The sequence below is a fragment of the Chionomys nivalis genome, chromosome 17, assembly GCF_950005125.1.
Source record: "Chionomys nivalis chromosome 17, mChiNiv1.1, whole genome shotgun sequence".
NCBI lineage: Eukaryota > Metazoa > Chordata > Mammalia > Rodentia > Cricetidae > Chionomys > Chionomys nivalis.
This window is the reverse complement of record NC_080102.1, coordinates 13,991,897-14,014,540: the sequence shown is the minus strand read 5'-3', so window position 1 is coordinate 14,014,540 and position 22,644 is coordinate 13,991,897. Positions and strand designations below refer to the sequence as shown.

At 40.3% G+C, this 22,644-nt stretch overlaps 1 protein-coding gene across 2 annotated transcripts in view; it reads right to left on the bottom strand.

The window, feature by feature from the left end:
• Slc30a8 (solute carrier family 30 member 8) overlaps window positions 1-14,251 on the bottom strand; it is a 32,029-nt gene extending 17,778 nt beyond the window's left edge. The window contains exons 1-2 of one of the 2 annotated variants that reach the window (XM_057792578.1): window positions 14,181-14,251; window positions 5,238-5,437 (exon numbers count right to left, since the gene is read on the bottom strand). In XM_057792578.1, the coding sequence (XP_057648561.1) occupies window positions 5,238-5,437; window positions 14,181-14,251 (271 nt within the window). The remainder of the gene's footprint in view (window positions 1-5,237; window positions 5,438-14,180) is intronic. The other variant, XM_057792579.1, reaches the window with a different exon arrangement.
• Between the last annotated feature and the right edge of the window lie 8,393 nt (window positions 14,252-22,644).

Here is a 22,644-nt window from a genome sequence, read left to right as displayed (position 1 = left end):
GTAGAACACTGGGCCTGCACCCCCAGTCACAGGCTCCTCCAGATCTGAACAGTTTAAACTCCCATGATATTTTCCCTTGGAAGATGAGATACATTGGCAGTACTGAGAAAACAACTGTTCACCGGATGATATTAGCTTCTGTGGGGGGTTGAATGAGAATGGCCCTCAAAGGTTCCCGTATTTGAATGCTTGCTCCCCAGTTAGTGGAATTGTTAGGGAAGAATTAGGAGGTGTGGCTTTCTTGGAGGAGGTGTGTCATTGAAGGTGAGCTTTAAGGTTTCAAATATCCACAACATTCCTGGTTAGCTCTCTGGCCTCATAGATGTATCTCAAGATGTGAGCTCTCAACCACTGCTCCAGCATTGCCTGTTTGCCTGCTGCCATTTTCTTTGCCATGATGGATTAAAACCCTCCGAAACTGTCAGTCCCAAGAAAACTCATTCTTTTACAAATTGTCTTGGCCGTGGTGTATTATCCTGGCAATAGAAAAGTACCCCAAACAGCCTTGCATCCACTACTGGGCTACAACATTGTATGATGTTATTCATATTTAAGAAATATTTAGCTATCGTATGGGTGGCTTTTTAGTAGACTATACTATTTAGCATTATATGCCAAATCCTTGAGTTATTATTTGGCAAGTATTTAAAATATACCACAGTTTTCATGACTCTGTTTTAAAATTTTCCTAATAGCAGGAACCTCAAAAAAATACCTGTGCCCTAAATTGAGGTGGTAGGCACAGGAAGGGTTGGATGGGAAAATGAAGGGGTCGATGTGATGTAAATTTTGTGCTCGTGTATAAAGTTCTCAAAGGGTAAACTTGTTAAATCAAAAAACATTAGTGGGGACTGAAACTGGTACAGCCCCTTTGGATATGAGAGTGGTGCTTTCTCAGAAATTTGCGGGCAAATGGATGGATCTAGAAAACATCATACTGAGTGAGGTAACCCAGACCCAGAAAGACAAATATCATATGTACTCACTCATAAGTGGCTTTTAGACATAAAGCAAAGAAAAAACAGCCTATAATTTACAATCCCAGAGAACCTAAACAAAAATGAGGACCCTAAGAGAGACATACAGGGATCTAATCCACAAGACAAGATCTCCTGAGTAATTTGAGAGCATGGGGACCATGGGAGAGGGTAGAAGGGGAGAGGAGAGCAAGGAAAGGGAGTGGAGAAAAATATATAGCTCAATAAAAACAATTATTAAAAAAAGAACTAACAGGCAATGAAAGTGTCCCTTCCCTCCTCAGGGCAGCCAGGACACAGTTCCCTTGTCCTTGTTTAAAAAAAAAAAAAAAAAAAAAAGTGACCTGGGTCACTATGGTAACCACAAAACAAAGCAAGTAAAAAAACTAGCAACCAAACATGTGGGTATCACACATTACAGCTACATCTTTCTCTTAGGAAGACAGAAGGTTCTCACTCTCGCATTCCTGTCCTCCTCAGCTTGCTCCAGCTCTCCATCACTGCTAGGCAATATCATCTCTCCCATCCTTACATAACCCTGAATATGGTACCTCAGATGCCTCTCATTGCCTACTCTCAATTGCGTCTAGCAGTGACACACTTGAGCCTATTTTCTTGAGCTCTCGGTATCTGTATTTCATCTTTTCGAATAGAGATGTGTGCTCATATCTGCAACATAACTCCCCCTTTACGGCCGTCACACAAAGAAGAATTTTTACAAGATGCCAAAACCAGTCCCAGTTTGACAGCTCCAAAGGCCCAAGAGTGGGCATGTTGTGCCTGGCTCTGTCATTCCTTAGTTCTTCCTCCACTCATCTGAGCACACTGTGGCGGTCATCTCCCTAAACGCAGCCCAATGGCCTGATTCGCTCCTATTCTAAAAAACAAGCTCTATGAAAGGACCTGTTCCCCCAGATGAACCCCCAATTACCATTCTAGCTATGTCTTTGACAAAATCTACTTTAGAAATTCTCTTTTGGTTCTAAGTCATAAAAAGCTTAAACTAAGTTAGCTTAAACAACAGAAAGATTTTTCGTTATTGGCTCGTATAAATACAAGCGAATATGGGGATGATTGAGCAGGTGTGTCTTAAGTCTAAGGATCAAAAGATGTTACTAAGGCAGATTATTGAAGGCAGATAAGATATAGGAGGGGCTCTGGGATTACATCATTCCACATTAATATTTTTGCAGGAGAGAGTGTAAGTTTTTATTCAGTCTCCTTATGTAAAGAAAGGCCAGAGACTCTGAGTATAGGGTCCACAGGCCAGGCAGACCCAGGCTTGCAGCCATGGTGGACAGTGAGAAACCAAGCTGAACAGAAGTGTCAGCCTCCTTTAAGCTACTGTGCCTGCATCTCTAAGGATGTTATGCCCTGTTTTGTTTCAGATAGACCCATAGGGACATCTGAATGTAGGGCCTGAGAGTTACCACCTCTCGGACCCCAAGAATAACCAATGAGCTATTGCATTGTGCTTTTGTTTGTTTTATTTACTGATTTATAGTTTTTAAAATTAAACCATAATTGCATCACTTTTGAACTTCTCTCAAAAAAGGACTTCCTCATTTTATATGGGAAGCTTCGAGACCTTGCTCAGAATCTGTATCCTGAAGAAGGACCTCCCAGATTCTCCTAAAAAGTCTTGATAATAACCGTTTCTTTATCTGACTTCAGGGAATAGGTGTGCTGTGGACTGGGATCTTGAGTGATGGCTCGAAATTTGATGGAGAAGACTTTTGTATTTAAAGAAAAAGCTAGGGAGGGGGCAATATTTGGGAGGAGGGGGAGGAAAATGGGAAACGGGGAGCAGGTGGAAATTTTAATTAAAAAAGAATAAAAATAAATAATTTAAAAAAAAAGAAAAAGCTACCGGGAACCTAAAAACATGAGGATTATTTTGCAAGGAATGAAAAGTCTGTCTGAGTTAGAACTGAATAATTACATAAGGATGTGGCAAGAGAAAAAGTATTAATACTTTATATGGCAGACTGATTGTAGAGTATCTGAAAATCCAAAGACATAATTTTCTTTTCTTTTGCCCTAGATAACAGAAACTTCCAAAATATTGATCACTTTTCATTTGGGAGAGCAGAGTGGGGGAGAGCAGAGTGCGGCCGAGCTCAGAAGCAGCATCTGAACCAGTCTGTTCCAGCGGCACACGCTCTTGTCATTTTAGCCCCATGCTCAAGAATATTTCAAGCCAAAGAAGAATGCTGAGAATTTTAAAGACGAATGTAGGATGCTAAGAGCCACGCTGAGAACAATCAGCTTGATATTGATACAGCTCAAAACTCAGCAAGGACCAGTCAGCATCCATTATATCCCTTTCCTGGTGCAATCACTTCTGACACTGAAGGTAGAACTCACACAGTTGGACGCCCAGGAATCAGAGAGGAAGGGGGACTCCATTCAGAGAGCTGCCCATGCCTACCGCACTCAAAACATTTTGATTTTGAAACAAAACATTTGAACAAGCAAAGGAGGAATCGTATACGCACGGCTGAAGGAAATGAAGGCTCCAAGTGACACAGTTTCAAGCTACACAAGATGGAAGAGGGGAACGGCCTTCCTCTGAGATCAAGAGCAAACCAAGGAATTCCCTTTAGCCACTATTTGGCATGCTCTGGAGACCTTAACCAGATGAACAAAACAAAGGAATAGAAAGTATTCCAATAGGAAAGGAAGGAGTGAAATTTTTATTTGTAGACTCCTTCTTCAATTTGTACATCTAAATATACTCTAGGGATATATGTGCATGTGTATATTTATGTGCATACATATTTGTATAGACGCTGTCTGTGTGTGTGCATTTTTGTGAGATGTTGCTGGATTTAAAGAGGACTGGACTGCCTATCGTTTCATTGAATTATTTTGAAACTCCATCACACTTTCAGTCTCTTTCCTCAAAATATATAGCATTTGGTATAGAAATTGTATGATACTGATTATTTTTTATAAATTCTGGCTAAAATGCTGTACTTCAAATCTGTGGTTGTTTTGGATTTAGTCTAAGGTTTTATCTGATTTTTAAAAACTATGAAAGTCTAAAGAAGTTTCCACAGCTAGAAGCAACACGACTTATTCTGGAAGCTAGAAAATACCATGCAAAAAGGAAATCGGTAAAGCCTATTTTCCTCTATTCTGTTCCTTACTCATTTAGGCTTCTCTTTTGGTAACAGGATTGGTGTAGGCGGTCCTTCTGTCTATGTTTTTCTTTCATTGGTTAATGAATAAAGAAACTGGCTTGGCCTGATAGGGTAGAACAGAATTTAGGTAAGTGGGGAAAACTAAAAGACATGCTGAAAGAAAGGAGGCAGAGTCAGAGAGACGCCATAGATCCACTGGAGAGAGACACTGGGAATTTTACCCAGTAAGCACTGCCACATGATACACAGATCAATAGAAATGGGTTAAATTCAGATGTAAGAATTAGCCAATAAAAAACTAGAACTAATGGGCCAAGCAGTGATTTAATTAATACACTTTCTGTGTGGTTATTTTAAGGCTAAGCTAGCTGGGTGGCCAGGAAGAACAAGCCGCCCCCTGTAACACAGGATAAAAAGGAAGCACCTAAGATGTCAGTAACAGTGTGATGGGTAGCAGAGGGAACAGGATTGCTTTTAATCATGGAACTATCTCTCTAATCCCAGCAAAGATTTTTGAGGAGTTGGAAGGAAAATCATTTTCATGATGGGCTTCCATACTGGTGAATCATTTCAAGTGTCTGAACATAGGTTTAACAAAATGATTCAAGAATTAAGGAAAAATATTCATGTCTTTCAATCAATTATTTCCATTTTTAGAATTCCTTTCAAGGGATTAACTAGAACAGTAGGCAGAATTTTATTAAGATTTTCTTCATTGTATAGTTCAGAAGCAGGAAGAATTTCCCCAAATTTCTATCAATAGAGAAATGTGATTTACAATGGGATGTATTGTTTGGGAATAAACATATTTTTAAACAGTGTCTAAGAGGATGGACAAGAGCATTCAGCCTGATCCCAGTTATGTAAACAAACAAAACCCAAGAGCTATGCACAGATGAACTATAGGAAATACCTGTGGTGTTATACGAGGTGATCATTTGAATGTGACATAATAATGGATTTTGTTTTTCTTCTATTTTGCAACTCAACTACTATGTGCCTGCTGTCATTCTATACATGCAGAAGATATTAACTCTTTCTTTTAAAGAACAACTTAGTTGTCCTTCCCATCACGATGCAGGGTCCTGCTGGAGTTTTCCTGGGCGGTACTCACCGACCACCTCTGCCACCATGAAGATGAAGCATATTGCTGAAGCGGCACAGAGTCTCCTCTTGGCATGCACTTGCTTGTTCGAGCCGTTCTCTGAGGCCTTGGTGTTGCTGTGGCAGTGATAGATGCCTTCCGCCTCTGGCTGCTCTGGCCTGTCTCCAGGACACCGATCTTTATTCACAGGTTTCTGTCGAAGTTCTCTGCTGAGGACGATTTTGACAGGAGCAAGAGGTGAACATGGCTGCAAGCACACACCTCCCTGGCATCCCTATTCACTCTCAACATGGCTCTTCGGACATTGGCAAGTTAGCAAAGGGGTTAGAATTCAGAGTTCTCCTTACATTTCCTTCTGGGTTCACAACTGCTCCCAACCACTACTTTCGTGGAGCTAAGAGAACAGAATGAAAGAAAATACTTAAGGGCCAGTCTTTCTTTTAAAAGAAAACTCATTTTACATTCCAACCACAGTTCTCCCTTGACCCTTCCTACTGCCCCCCCAGCCCACCTCCCATCCACTCCTCCCAATGGCTAACGGCTCCCATGAGGAGTCAACAAAGTCTGTCACATTGAATTGGGCAGGACCAAGCCCTTCCCCACTGCATTAAGACTGAACGTTACATCCCACCATAGGAAATGGGCTCTGATTGTTTCATTATTAAAAGATTCTGCATATGGACAGAACCTGCCACCACCATCATCAGGTTAGACTGTAAGGCATAAGCAAATATACATCAATAGTCCCACAATGCCTGAGGGACCTGGGGACCCTCAGACACCTCATCATTCATTACCTCTACTAAATACCCACTGCCAAGATGAAAACTAGATCCTTCTTCTGCTTCCCAAGACAGTAACTATTATTCCTGCTCTAACACAAGGCTTATTTGGGGACTCCCCTGGGATCATAGATGGGGGACTATTGATAAAATTTAACTCAAATGCATAGTTTCTTGGGTGGGGTAAGTGAGTTTCATAGAAGCAATATGACTTTCTAAGGTCAAATATGCCAAAACAAGACGACAAAACCCCACCGTTCTCTCACCACGCCACAGACCAGCTGCTGTCTCAATATCAGTGTACCTAATCTGCTGGTGCAGATGACACCGTCCACAGATCTTGAACTAATAGGATTTTTTAAATTCATAATTTTATTTGAAAACACTAATTGGGTTCTTAGAACTGAAGCCTTTACAATTAAAGCTCTAAAAGTTAAAAATTTAAATTAGCTTCTATTTGAGGGCTTATTTCATTCGGATTATCACCATCTGGAATTAAAAGTCTGATGATCTGTGCTTGTCTAATAAGTATTACGATCACTCTAATTATGGTCATATTTGAATTTTTCTGAAAAAATATTTACATATCATTATGGAAAACCTGGAATTATAAAAAGAGGACAAAGCAGAGAAAAATCACTGGTAATCATACCCCCAAAATACAATTATTGATATCTTGCTAGATATCATAGATATTTTTATACAGTGAGAATCAATATTAGTTAGAATGGTATGAAGTATGTAAAGAAAACAAAAATCATATGGAAAAGTTAATACATGAAAACTGTTGGTTCTGCCAATCAAACACCTAGAGGAACCCAAGCGCTGTCTGCACAGGGCCCCAGAGCCTCTTCTCTCCTTCTTGGCCATTTCTGATCCTAAGACTGGTTTTCTTCCTGGCCTGGAAGGGTTGTCAGAGTTTATCAGCTATATTCCTGGGTTTTCACTGTGCAAGTGGAGAAGTTATCTGCCATCCCCCCCACTATGAACTCATGAGTTTCAACTCTTGATCTCCAGCCTCCGCAACTGCCTTGGAGGTTTCAAGTATGGGAGCTGGCTGCATATGTGGGCTCTAGGACCAACCTATGAGTTTTGTAACCACTCTTTGATTTTGGTCTCCTTCTCTGTGCTTCTGGTAAAATGATGAGAGCCCCGGGTGCAGGCTCCCATCACAAGGGAGCTACTTTGCCATGTCACGGTAGACTGAAACCTCAGGACAGCTTCTCCACAGCTAAATCTTTCTTCCCTTAACTTGCTTCTGTTGGGTGTCTGTCACAGAAATGAGAAAACCAATATAATATTCTCTCTCAAAACTGCCCCCAAGAGTCTGGAGGTCAACCAATTGTGTCAAATGAGACCTGTTTACTATATCCAGAGGGCTATTAGCTCAGACCTCACTACATTTAGCTGCCTAAAATCAACCATGCTGCCTCCTAGAGCTGAGAAGAAAACAAATTCTACACATACATACACCAACTTGGCACAGTGCGGGCATTGTTTCTATACTATTGTGTGAAGAACAACATGTTTACTTTTGGCCTTTTAATTTATACAATTTTAACATGTCTGCTTTAAGTACCTTATCAAGAACGTATACCTAATCCAAAATTCATAGGTTCATGCCTGTTTCCTTTTAGAAGATTTACAAGTGCCGGGCGGTGGTGGCACATGCCTTTAATCCCAGCACTCAGGAGGCAGAGGCAGGCGGATCTCTGGGAGTTCGAGGCCAGCCTGGTCTATAAGAGCTAGTTCCGGGACAGGCACCAAAGCTACAGAGAAACCCTGTCTCAAAAAACCAAAAAGAAGAAGAAGAAGAAGAAGAAGAAGAAGAAGAAGAAGAAGAAGAAGAAGAAGAAGAAGAAGAAGAAGAAGAAGAAGAAGAAGAAGAAGAAGAAGATTTACAAGTGTATAATGTTAGCACCTACCTTAACGCCTATTTAACGCCTATAATCCATTTTAGTGAAGTTTTTTTTTAGTATGGTGTCAGAAATATACACAAATTAATTATTCAGCCTGTGAATATTTAGTGCTCTTGCTGTTCCTATACAAAACACAATTACTTTTATTATTTATTGTTTACCACTGCTTTAGAGAACTTACTAAATCCAAAGTTTGTCAGTTTATTCTTTGACATTTCTATTTGTAAAATATGTTATCATTTGCAAATAGAGTTTTCCGTTTTCCTTTCTAACTCGATGCCACTCGTTTTGTTTTCTTGCATAAAAGTTCTGGTGAGAATACACAGTGCAAAGCTGACGAGAAGCGGTGATCCTGGGCATTGTTATCTTCTACCTGGTCTGAAATACTGTCAGACTTTCTTCATATTTATAACACTCCATTTTTGGGTTGACAGGAGATTCTCTTTTGGACTGAAGAGATGGTTCAGTACGTGAGTGCTTAGCACTTTGGCAGAAGAACTGGGTTTCAGTTCTGAAAACATACATGAGGACTCACAGCTACCTACCAAGTCAGTCAGCTCACAACTACTGCGATTCCAGCCCCAGAGGACTTAGTACCCTCTTCTGACCTCTTCAGTTATATACACTCAAGTGTACATGTGTGCATGTGCATGTGTGTACATGCACACACACACACAGGCACACACAAAAGTCAAATAAGTATTTTAGTCTGAAATGTCAGGTTATAAATCTGATTGCTTGTGTCTTCTTTTCTCATTAGTTAATTAATTCTGTTTTTCTGAGACAGGGTCTCACTATGTAGCCCTAGGTGTCCCAGAACTTACTATGTAGACCAGGCTGGCTTCAAACTCATAGAAATCCACCTACTTCTGCCTCCCAAGTGCTGGCATTAAAGGTGTGCACCACCACGCCCCTCTGCTTGCTTCTTCTCATACTTCACTAAGTGTGGGTCTCCTTCTTCCCTCAGGATCATTGACCACTGGTCCATAAGTGTGGAGAGAGCAAAATACTTGGATTTGGATAGCTGTGGATATGATGGACATAGCCCTCCAGGATAAGACTTCAGTGAAGCAGCACAACTTTATCCCAAAGTATAGGAAATATACAGAACTGGGGAGCCTGGGGACAAACCCTAATTTGCATTAAGTGGAAGCCTTCTATCATAAGGCTTTGTACGTGACAGTAGTGCACAGCAAAGGTTGGTAGTGCAAATCTTAGTTACCACACACAGCAGGGGGGGGGGAAGCTGTGCCTAGCCAAGGTCATGCTAGAGATAAGTCAGGCCTCCAGCCTTAGAGACAGCTTTCAGATAAGGTCAGTCCTCTGGGCTTAGAAAACAGTCCCCAGATAAGGTAAAGTAGGACTTGGTAAGTCTTGCTGGGGAGTGAGTCCCTTGTGTTGTTGCCAAGCTTTGGAGAGAGCTCCCAGGCCATGACAGACTGCCACCTCTGACCACCAAGGCCTCGCAGCAACACTAAGTATAAAGGAAATACAAATGAATATACACCAAATTTTAGAGAGGCATTGCTTAAAGACATTTGCATTTCTCTCTCTCTCTCTCTCTCTCTCTCTCTCTCTCTCTCTCTCTCTCTCTCTCTCTCTGTCACTACCATCACCAAATTAGTGCATTTGCCTATGTGCCACATTTTAATGCTCTGTTCATTCTCCCCTTTTCCTTACTTTCATTGCAGTAAGTACGTAAGTATTGCTTTATCGTCAAGAACACTGAATTTTTGTTCTGTCAGCTAATGTCAATATCAAAGGTCTGTTCTTAGGTCCTTTAAATGATTTCTTTTATTTTACTAATTAATCCTGTCCACCCTACAAGTTACATTTTGATGTTATAATTTCTATTTCTGTATTAGTATCCTCCATTTGTGAATTGCCATCCAGTCTCTCCTTAATCCTGTAAATATAATTACAGCTTGTTCTTTTGATATATTATAGTAGCTGCTATTAAAACATTAGAACTTTAAGGCCAACATTTAGACCCTTTTAAAGGCACTTCCTATTAATGGATTTTTTTTTACTATTTGTATATTTTTTCCATGTTTTTTGTATCTCATGATTTTGGTGACAGTCAAAATATTTAGAATATATATTGTTATGATGCTAGATACTGATCCTATGTGGATTTTTTTTTTAGTTATTTTACTACTAGTATTATTATTTCTTATTTGTTGACTTGGCTTATCTGGTTCAGCAGCAACCATTTTTTCTGGTTTCCCATGCCCATTAATGCCCTGTGTTCCTTGAGGAGTCCCATCTTTGCACATGTATAACTTCACCCCCTCCCCACCTTCCAAGTACGGTGCCCATTTTAGTTCCCCTTTCTTTGTTTCTTTCCATGGCCTCACTATTAAGCCTTTGGGTGTTCTGTCTGTGCTAGTTTCTTACCCAGAGTTTGGGCTCTTTAATTGACTCCCAATTACTCTGCTGCTTTCAAAACTGCTCTAAGATATAAATTACTCCACGATGTAGGCGGTTCCGTTAAATTTGGGGTTTCTGTTAGTCTGCTTGAGCTGCAAGTAAGCATGACAGTATGGATAACTTAACAGAACAGATATGTATCTTCTCACAGATCTGGGGCTTAGACCTTTATGGTCAGTTTGCTAGTAAATATCGACATCAGTCACATTCTTCTTGGCTTAGTCATGACTGTCTTTATATATCCTCTCATGGCTTTTCCTAGTTGCTCACACAAAAAAAGAGAAAACAAGCTCTTTGGCTTGTCATATAAAGCACCCCTTCCTGTAATGACCTTTAAACTTGGTTACAGCCTTAGAAGTCGTGTACTTTTAAGAGACCCACACTGGGCCATCAAGGGTGAACGTGTGGATTTGGAGCGTGGAGAATCCAAACATCCAACTCATCACACACCCTCTGCGGGGTTCCTGGGTGATGCCAGTCTGTGGTGAGCATCCGCTCCAGAAGGATTTACACGTCTGACATCTCTGGCCGTCGCTGCTCAGCTTTAGCTGCTCTTTCACTGGTTTATTACTCTCCAGAAGTATCAAGGCCAGGCTTCATTTCTCAACGGAAAAAAAGAAAAAAGAAAAAATCCTCTATTGTTTTCATCAATGTTGTTCTGCTTCGGAATAGGCAATTTCTCACTCCTTACTGAGACACAGTAAGTTTTGTGAACACTTTGCTCTTCATTTTCTGCATGTGCCCTTAGGACAACTCCAGAGACAGCAAACACATAAAACTTGCCAGTTAAGTGTTTGCTAAGCACTGGAGAGATAGCTCAGTCAGTAAAGCGCCTGCCCGGCGAGGAGAGGGGCCTCAGTTTGATCCTCGGAAACAATATATAAAGCCAATTGTGTGGGATGTGTCTGTAATCTCAACACTGGATAAGCAGAAACAAATGGATCTCTGGGGCTCACAGAGGAGTCAACCTAACCTACTTAACAAGTTTCGGGCCAGTGAAAATAGTGGGAATCACCTGAGGAATGTCCTCCGCATACACACACAGCAGTACACCACACACACACACTCACACACACACACATACACACACAGTTGAAAAGATTCTAGCACCTTATCTCGCTTCTACTGCCTTTCTTTTTGGGTTGGTTTTGGGTTTGAGAGAGGGTGTCTCTGTGTAGTCCTGGTTGACCTGGAACTCAGAGATTCGCCTGCCTCTGCCTCCCAAGTGCTGGTATCAAAGGCACATGCCACCACCACCCAGCTCCACTGCACTTCTTAACAATGGATCAAGAATTGCAGAAGGAGAGGGTACACCCTAGTGAACACGGTACACACAAAACTCAACATTCCTTTTTCTTGTGCTGAAGTATGTACAAAGATGGCACCCAGCAACTCCTGTCATGTTAAAATCTAGACCTTGAGGCTTGATACAGCCTGTTAACGTGGGAACAGTGATGCTGTGGGCTTGGGCTATGTGACAGCTACCAGTTTCCAGTCTTGTACTTCTGTCCTGAACTTCCATTTCAAAAAATCTCAGGCTGATGCAAACATAAAGAAAATAACAAAGACTCTAGCCAAACATCAGCATGAAGACCCCAGGCATGTAAGGAAAAGCAACTTGGATCTCCTAGTCCAGACACCAGAAGGAAACAGGCTCCTGAGCAAACCAGAAGAAAGTCATGCCTAAGTTTTCACTCGTAGAACTGTGTGCTATATGCCACCAGCTCTGGGATTAGTTCTTTGCAAACCAGCAGCTGTTGGAAACAATGCCTCTATGGAAATCGACAAGGCTTCCTTCAAGATTAAGTATCTCAACAGCACATCACAGTTTAAATAAGGAGCTCACGATGGGTAAGAGAAAGCCTCAGGAAGGGAGAAGAAAAAGACTGCTAAGAGAAAAAGCTCGGAAATGAAAGAAAACGTATGAGTAAGAGGGCTGGAAGAGGTGGGGAAGGTCTAAGAGATCCACAAAGATACAGATTGTCTTGGGAACAGTTAGACTAGGTGCTGAGGCCATCCAGAGTGGAGGTGAAGGAGAGGCGAAGACATTAAACTGACCAACTAGGTCAACTTTTCAACTCAGCAATCTGACCTTACAAAGGTATGCCCTCTTTTTTGGCATTCATTTTCTTCAGTGTAAAATGGAGAAATTGGGTTTTGTTTTTTTTTAATCTGCTCAAGATTTAATCTTTATATTTGAAAAGAAAACACTGATTTTATGACTCTTAGAAGTACTATATCTTGAAAGCCATACCTCATTCACCCTATGATGTAAACAAGACCATTACTATAAGCTGTTGACTGCTTGTATTACAGCATCCTAATAATCGATTTTAATAGGCATTATTGTTATTTCAATAATATAGAGGTATTCCTAGGGCTAACAACATATTTCCAATGTTTCTACCTGAGCTCATATGAGACTTTGCTTCTTAGTACTTGTGGGATCAATAATTGGCACCTCAAATTTTCTAAGAAAATGATTCTTTTAATATTTGATAATGAACAACCCATGCTGTAGGCCATTCATTTGTAAAACTAAGTTATAGATACTCCTTAGGGAAAGTTCTCTTTGCAGTTTTGATATATGTGATGCAATCAAATATAACATTATTTTTAGATTATTAATTTGGTTCTACAAAATAAGTGAAAATATTACATATAGTTTTAATAAGTACATTTTTCTCTTAAAAATCTGCTCTACCTAAGTCTATTTCAAGTTCTTGCTTAGCCTTTTAACTCCTCGTTGGCATGATCTCCCCATATATACCTAGTTCTTTATCCGACATATGTCTTTTTTTACAATGTGTATATACATCTTTACTTATTTTGCAATGGTCTTATTATGATCAAATTTCTCTTCCCTCTTCTTTCCTTTTGTTTTTTCAGGGCTTAGAATTGAACCCAGGGCCTTTTGCTAGACACACACTCTGTCTCTGAGCTACATCCTTATGCCCATTTCCTCACTTTCTATATAGATTTCCCTTAAATCTGTTGCAATTCTATTTTGTTTTGTTGAGTCCTTATTCTATCATTTCTTGAATGAATTTTACTTCTCATCCTCAAGCCCAGGTAAACCATAGCTTCTCTTAATGTTTTCTCCTAAAATTCTCATTAAATGTCTCTAGCATTATTCTGTACCTATTCTGTAATCATCCTCATTCACAATTCATATTAGCCTCTTAGTTTTAAAGTAGACATCTAGGATTAGAAAGATTTTCTTTTTAATTATATATACAGCACATACGATAAATATGCTAAGTCAATAATGCTTTAAATGAAAATCAAAGAATATATTACACATGACACCATTGAAGACCTTAAAAAAACTGGAACTATGGAAACATTAAATCCAGCTACATTTATTGCAGGTACATCTATTGATATAAAATAATCCATTCATTAGTTAATCTTAAGATACATATAATTCTGGTTTTGAGCCATCATTGAAAAGTATTATTTTTCCTAGATATAATTTTTGACACTTTACTCTTTAACTTAAAAATAGGAAAATTTGAATAAAACAACAGTAAACAATTATATTGCTCTTGCATGCTTTCTGTAATAAAAACCAACGAAGAAAAATGCCTTAATGAGTATTTCTTTTATGAACTTATAATATTTAAGGAATCATAGCAACTATACAGACTACAGTATGTTTCGGGATATGAATCATACAAATCAGTTAACTCTTCTGAGATGCTCCAAAATGATCCCAATTTGTAAAGCAAGAGTTTACCATTCTGAAGCAATAATATAGGTTAGCTTGTTGTGTGCTCAAGCCACAGAAAATGGCAACACAGACATGAGTATCTTGTTACCTGTCTAGAGTGAAGGTGTACATCTTAGTAGCTTGGTCATTCACAAGGGAAGTTCTCTCAAGAAACTCCATGGCACGCAGAACAGGAGCTGTTGCTGTTGCTGCTGATGTTTGATTCACTATCCAGTTTTGGAGAAAAGGAACCCTGGGATTCCTATATTCACACAATAGGAGGGGGATAAGCTTTTCCTATTGAGTTCACAGGCCTCCTGTATCAGCGTTGTAAATAGGTCTGTGAAAATTAATCTTCTTCGAAGATCACCTGGACTCAATCTATCAGCCACAAAAACTGCTTTTCTGGGAGACTTGAAGGTGGAATCATAAGAAGTCTGCGTGCATGTGCGTGAGTACTTGCTTACGTGTGTGCGTGTGTGTGTATGTGTGTGTACAGATGCATATAATGTGTGATCTCGCTGTGCTTTCTAAGGGGTGGAGCTGCTCAGGGATTACCTGTAATGCTGTTGTGGCTCGCTGACCTTCAGAGCACACCTGAGTGAGCTGCAAATAAACACCTGCTGTCTTCTCTACATTAGCCTCATTTTATTTTCTTTTTGCTTGGTTTCTCCTCACAAGCATGTCTCCTGGGGTTTAGTTCAGAGACCATTTTACCTCTCCTCCCCTAGGATCATTTTGGGATTTTCCTCCTGAAATGGGGAGCAAAGGTCATTAGTCGCCGAGGTCTATGATCTGAACCTTTCTGGATATGGCATCTTTGAAACTCCTTGACAAGCTCCCTGCTAGGTAAATAACACCCCTCACAATAAAGTCCATCTTCCTTGGCTGTACCGCCCTCAGCTGAGTGGAGAAGACCCAGCCCAGGCAGCGCCATCAGTCACATCCATCACAGTTGGTCAGGAACGGAGCCTTCCCTGTGGCTCCCAAAAGAACAAGTCACAAAATTCCAAGGATTGACAAATTGCTTAATTGCAAACTACCTTCCTTTACACAGATGAGCAGAATCAAGAGCCTGGTCAAACAGCAGTCATTTGAATACAGACCAATGACCTATAAAGACTTAGTGGGGGAAACTGTGAGGCAGAGCAGAGAAGAAGAGCCCTAAACCACTGAGTCCTCATGGCCGTCTCCCTTTTTATTCTGTCTACTGGAGAGTCAAAGGGCTTTGACTACAGAATAGCCTCTAAGCCTGGGTTATGGGGGTATGCCATTTGGTTGAGCACAGACCACTCTCTATGCCCCAATAGGATCAATGTTCTCCTTTACAAGGAGAATAGAATGTTGGTGGCACTGGGAATGGACCATGAGAAAGAAACCACCCTAGTCTGTAGGAACCATGCATCTGGCAAACCACAAGACTTCAAATATTCTCATTCATAACATTAATTCTACAGGCTCTGTATAGAACACTACTGTCTGGCTATTAACTTTGCTCTGACAGTGAAGGGTGAAAAAAAAAAATAGCTCCAGGGAGGCAATCTGCCCTTGTCGGAGAAGGCATAGATCTCAGAAGCTAATGTCGGCAGAATAAAAACTAAAGCATTTCCTTCTCATGTAACCCTAAGTTACCTGAGAAAACTATCAAGTTTTTCTGTAGAGACAAATTAGGAAAAAGCAGAAAGCAGCTACTAATCCATCTGGATAACACCAGACTCTACTCTGCGGCATGGATCATTGGTGAACAGTTTCTGGCACAGAGGAGAGAAATCAAATCTAGAAGGATGAGCGTTGAAAAGACAAGGAAGCAAGTACAAATCAAGCAGAAACGCACTAAGGAGAGAGGAAGAAAGGATCGATGACACTGGAATAGAGGGGCTGTAGAAGTCAACAGAAAAGAGCAACCCGCGAGTCTGAGACTGTGCCATATGCTTTGTTATTAGTTGACATGGACGTGCAGGCATATTTGTAAGTGTTCGTGGCTCTGTGAGTACAGAGGTCACATACCTTGCCATGTGGATTGCCCATGGGTAAGGAGAAGGGGCAGGAGGTAGTGATGGTAGAGGATACGATGAAGCAGAGATGAGAAAAGCGGGAACAGGGCACTCAAACAAAATAAGACGAGAAAATACGGATTGCTTCCATCTAATTATAAATTTAACTAAAAGAAATTACCCTGGTCGTAGGCTCGGTTCTGAAATTTCATATGTTGGGATCTTATTAAATATGCATAGCTATAAAATATGCATGGACATAGATAATATATTTAAAATTAAAAATTAAATGTCTATATTTTAAAGTATTGAGAAATTAGATACCATTTTCATCAAGTATTTATTAGTTTCTAAGTGTTATTCTTGAAGATAATTACTGTACACCAAAGTATCTCATGTAAGTAGCGTAAGAGCAGAGAAAAGTGGATAGTAGCAAATGAAACCTCCATGTTAGAAACAGAAGTAAGTTTTATGACCATAAATTTAGGCACAGCTAAGTTATGATCAAGAGTTGCCTTTATGTGCAGCTGGAAGAGACGGCTCAGTTGCCAAGAGTGCTCACAATGCAAGCCAGATAACTTGAATCAAAGTCAGGTGTGGCTGCACTCCTGTAATTTAAGCATTGGAGGGCAGAGATGGGTGGATATTGGGAGCTCTAGTTTCAGCCAGCCCACCTTTGATGGTGCGTTTAAGACTAAATAAATATGGTGGAGGGAGTTAGAAGAAAGCAGCTTACAAGGGGAGAAGGGAGGAAAACTTGAGGGAACAGGATAGTTGAGATGGGGGAAGGACAGAGACGGAGAGCAAGAAAAGGGATAGTTTGATTGAGGGAGCCTTTCTGGGGCTAGCGAGAAACCTGGCACTAGAGAAATTCCCAGGAATCCCCAAGGATAACCACAGCAATAGTGGGGAGGGTGCCCTAATTGGCCTTGCCCTGTAGTCAGATTGATGACTATCTTAAATGTCACCATAGAACCTTCCTCCAGCAACTGATGGAAACAGAGGCAGAGACCAGCATCGGAGCACTGGGCTGAGTTCTCAAAGTCCAGCTGAAGAGTGGGAGGAGTGAGAATATGAGCAAGGAGGTCAAGACCATGATGGGGACACCCACTGAAACAGTCTACCTGAGCTAATGGGAGCTCACCAACTCTAACCGGACAGGGAAGGAACCAGCATAGGACCAAACTAGACCCTCTGAATGTGGGTGACAGTTGTATGGCTGGGGCAGACTGTGGGGTCACTGGCAGCAGTACCAGGATTTATCACTACTGCTTGTACTGGCCTTTTGGAACCTTTTCTCTTTGAATAGATACCTTGCTCAGCCTAAATATAGTAGGGAGGGCCTGGGACCTTCCCCAAAACAATGTGCCTTCCCCTCTCTGAGGAGTGAATGGGGTGGGAGTGGGAGAAAGTGAAGGGAATAGAGGAGAGAGAGTGGGAACTAGGATTGGTATGTAAAATGAAAAAGGATTTTTAAAAAAAAAATAAATTAAAAAGTAAAAGAAAACAGCTTAACTCTTCCTCCAGTCTCTGCGCGTGTAAGTGTGGGTACACATGTCTATACATGCACCCATGCATACACACCATGTACACATAGAAACAGCATTAAAAAATTAAATACCTTATGTTAAATATTTAAAATATTCTCATATTTATTACAACTTTATAAACCCCTTTTAATTGTACTATCATCTTCCTTCCAAATATTTAGTTGACACAATGCTTATGGATAGTTTTGTACCCTCTCCCAGCTAATGTGGGTCAATCTGGCACAAAATGCCATTGAGGGTAAATAGTACTAATTGGATACCGCAGGAGACCCAGGGAATAAATTAGAAAAGCAACTAGGATCAGAACAGAAAAATTCCCTCTTGTTGACAGTTGGTTTTGGTGGGCATTCTGCTGTTCATCTCCGTTTCCTAGGCAACCAGCTTCCCAAGCATCCTGAATTACAGGTTGTCCTCTCCACTCACTCTCCATCATAAACTCACCACAACTGAAGAGGCAAAATGCAATTTACAAGAGTTACCTCTGAGAATAAAAATTCTGTCAGCCACAGAACATCATGGACACAGCAACTTTAGCTTCCTGGTGCTGGCTGCTTTCGGCACCACTGTCTTATTGGGATTTTACAAACAATAGCTAATCCTTGTTAAAAAAAAAATCTTTCCTACATTTTATTTGCTGAGTAAGGTGGCATATAAGCCATAACATGCATATAGAGATCAAAAGACAATCATGGGAGTTGGCCTTGTCCCTCTGTCCTCTGGGTCCCAGGGATCAAATTCAGATAGTCAGTCTTGGTGGCACGCCCCTTTGCCTCCTAAGCCATGTCACCAGCCCAACACAACATCCTACTTACACATTGTTTTATATTTCTTTTACAGAATATATACGTTTCTAAGAAGTGCTGTCAGATTCACCCCAGATGCAGCACTACCAAGTTCTCTCGGTTTGTGTTCTTCCAAAAAAAATGTATATCTCAAGAGCATTTGCTAGTGCTGGTGTTTACATGTAACTGTCATGTAAAGGGGAAAGAGAAGCAATCTTGTTTTCAATCATGTATTTGGGTTTTCATCATGCTTGGTCCTTTCACACTGTGTGGGACAGAAGAGGGGCATCAGTTTAATGCATGAACTTATAAATTAGAGAGGCTCAGTTTGCATTTCTGATTTCTGCACCCTTAGATGTGTGGCCTTGAGCAAATTGTGTACCCCTTTATTTTTTTCAGGTTTTTGTCTAGAAAATGAGAACATTAATAAAGTTCATCATACAGAGTTTTTCTGAAGCAAAAAAAAGAGAAAAGTATCTAATAGAGTTTTTATAGATATATATAATATATGTATATTCTTAGTTTAATCTCTAATATAAAATCACACACTATACATTCACATTCAAGTCACATTCAAACGTAACGTCCCAGTCTTAGTGAAAGGCTGAGAATTACCAATGAATAGAAGCATCCCAGAGGAAGGTAGCAGCCACTGGAAAGAGTCTGGGGCCTTGAAATCAACATCAGTTTCGATTTTTCAAAGGCTCTGGACGCAACTGTCTCACCCGAGACATTCCCGTCCACTTCTAACTACCCCCTTCCCAGTAAAATACCACTCCATATAGTTCCTCCATTACATGCTCTCTTCGACAACAGGGCAAGAAATTCAGTGTCTACTGTAGTCCGGGCTTCGGTGTTTCCACCCAGACGATAACAGTCTTATTTCCAAGTTGAATAGCGTTTCCACAGCAAGGCGACTTTATGGCTATTACCCACCACGTCAGTTTTTTGAAAGTTGAAATTTTGATTGGGTTGTCTTACAAACAGCCTTATTAAACTTTTATTTTTGTCTAAAGTAAGCATATACAAAGCAACAGTCATTGCCAATATCTCATATATTACTGACAAATGAACTGAAAACCATTCAATTTTATTTTTTTCCTTGACAAATTAAAGCCATGTAACTTTTTCCTTTAACCGTTTCCATTTTTTAAGATGCTGAGCATCAGAAACATGTCCACAGAAGATCCAATTTGTATTTATTGAGAAAAGACATGATAAAATATTGATACTAAAACAATAAAAGAAACACTTTATTAAGACTCATAGATCCAAATAAATAATAGAAAAATAAACTAGAACAAGTTGGGAAGATATTGGGTCTAGCTGGTTGGCACATTTAAGTCGAGTGTATGGTTCAATTATTCTGTATGGGGCAATTGCTGTGCCAAGCACTCTACAAATTTGAACTAGTTCACCCTAACCAGCACCCTCTAGGTCAGACTTGTTTGATCTTACAAATTTCAAAGCAATTGTTTTGAGCCTTTCTAATCCCCCAAGTACTTGTTTCTTTCTACTTTATTTTATATATGCAAGCAAGGGGGGATTGTAAAGACCAAAACTGTGGACTGGGGCACTACAATACAGAAAATGGTCAAATACACCCCCTGATATTCCTCTTCCTTGGTTATAAGTGTACAAAACAGCCACTGAAAGCTAAAGCCCTAAATGTCATTAATTAAAAATCACAGCGACACAACTCTTTCAACCATACCTGGAACACAGTGTTAGTACCACACGAGTACTGTGGATTGGCTGTTCTTGGGTGGCCTGTGAGGCCTGTAACTTGTCTTAAGGAGAATTTCCACAGAACCCCCAAATGAGCCGCAAGAGAGCAGAGCTCATCTTCCCTTGTGAATTCCAAAGCCTGGATTTGTGAGGCTTCTGGCTGCCAGGAGCATCTCTCAGAAAACAGACAAAGGCTGCCTCGGAGGTTCTCCCACAAAGGCAGAACACTGCTTTTCCTGTGAACTCCTGAATGCATGGAGGGATCGCGGTGCTGTCTTCTCTGCTTGGTAACACAACTACAAGGTTTTACAGCTAAGTCGCCTCTTCTGGTATTAGTGAATTTGTTTCCAGTAAGCCTCTACAATTTCAAGGGCCGCTAGTTCAACTGTGGCTAATCTCACCACTAATGTCAGAGGATGCGTTCTTGGAGTTAGCATCCAAGGGAGAGAAGGGAGTCGTCGCCTCCGACATAAGGCTCTACCCAGTCACTCAGACACTGATCAAGAACCAAATGACAGGAGATTCCACTTCTTTATAGCCAGCTAACTCTAGAAGACAAAACTCTTAATTTAATTAGGACAAGAAGTTTCAAAGCATTATTGGAAACAATGTATAAGCAACAGATCTTATAAAGGCTTATGTAGCTAGGATTAAATTCCCCTCAGGCATGCAGACTCTCTAGCAATGAATATTATCCTCTGATTCGTCACAAAACATGTGGCCCTCCTTCTGCGTTCCCACAGTGAGTGTTACATTTAAGATTCAAAAAAGTTTGCACTGCAAGCTGACCCAAAGTTTTAAGTCTTATCATTTTGGTTTTTGTTTTGTTCTGGTGAGGGGGTTTCAAAGTCAGTATGTAACCCAGAATGACCTCAGGCACCGTATCTTCTGCCTCAACTGTCTAGGCACTGAGATTGCAAGTAGGTGACCACATGTTGGGCTTCAGAAGGATATTGTTTAGAATTTTCGTGTTTTTATTTTCATTTTGCTTTGTGCTTCCAGGCTTGCACATAAACATCCTCCACGGAGCCACATCTTTAGCCCAAATGTTTTTATCATTGAAATTTTTCTCTGAAAATTTAGTATTGTATTCTTTGTGATTAGCATCTAACAAATTTTTAGTAAACATTTATTGACTGAATAATGGGAAAAGATTTGTACAAAATTGTTTTTAAAATAACATCTAAGACACAGTGATAATGCTCTCTTACTTAAAATACTACTTATGAAACATAAATCCATGTAAAAATGTAACAGTTGTTTATTAGAATGAGATTTGGCCTAAAATCTGTCTCCTAGATAGAAGAAAAATACTAAGAAGTGAACAAGGACTAAGCCATTTCCACTTTATGTCTTCTTTACTAGCAAACTGTACAAGTTCACAAAAGTTGTTTATCGCTGGGGAAAAAATAAACAAAAAAACTCAAGGACGAACCATAGGAAGAAAACTCAGCTCCCCGCTCAACCCGAAAACAGCCGCTTCTTTTTCACCTGTTTCGCCCTCCCCACTCCTGGGGAAATTCATGCAGCTCACGATTAAGCTCCAAGCACACACTAAGGTACAAACCCATGTACCTTCTCCTGAGAGTTTTTAAGAGAGAATTGCCCTTGAAAAGCAATGCATCCAGTAGTAATATCACCCAGCAATCTCAAAGTTGTCACTCGAATGCCAGCCTTTTATCCATAAAGTCTATAATATTCATTCATAAAATTGGAGCAAAGAGTTAAGGCCCCAACAAGTAAATATCACCGATCTAGGTACCCCAATGTCAACGGTAGATCTCATGAACTCCTATTTTATCCCCCAGGCTATTAAACCCAACAATATCCATCAAGAAGGATGTCAGACGTCGTACATTATCTTACAGTTATAGTTCTGCACGGCTTAGGGGAAATCTTACCGCCTGAGATGACAGACATTGAAACTTAAAACAACACTATCCTTCATAGTGACATGACTCAAAACGAAGCATTCACATTGTCACATGCATGCAAATATTTTCCTATCTTTTAGAAAATGTCACAAGAAGGTGAATCTTTTCTGGCTCAGTCTAATTGTGGGAGTGATGACAGTTTCTGAAGACATAATTTCTCTTCTAACACCCTTAGGGCAAAATTAGCCTGCATCTCCGCGTTGAGGATCTCATTTACTTGAGGGTTTTAGTTATTCTTCCGCAGCATGGTGTTTACAAACACTCAACAACTTATTATTCAGCCGAGGAGAGGAAATGGGAAGGCTACCAAAGAGAAAGCAATTTAGCTAAGACATTAAGTAACGTGAAAAGGCTAATTAGAAGTGTGAGTTGCCCATCGCTCTCCCTTAAGAACGTCCACAAGAGACTCCATCCTACCAAGTTCCAGAAATAAATGCGGCACACATGATAATCAGACTTTAGAGATGCTGAGCCAACGAAGATGAGTGTAATGGTGACTTCAATGTGATCAGTGAGAACCCAAGGACTGTGTCTGCTGCTCCATTTTTTTAAGTATTGAGGACTGAACCCAGTACTTAGGAATAC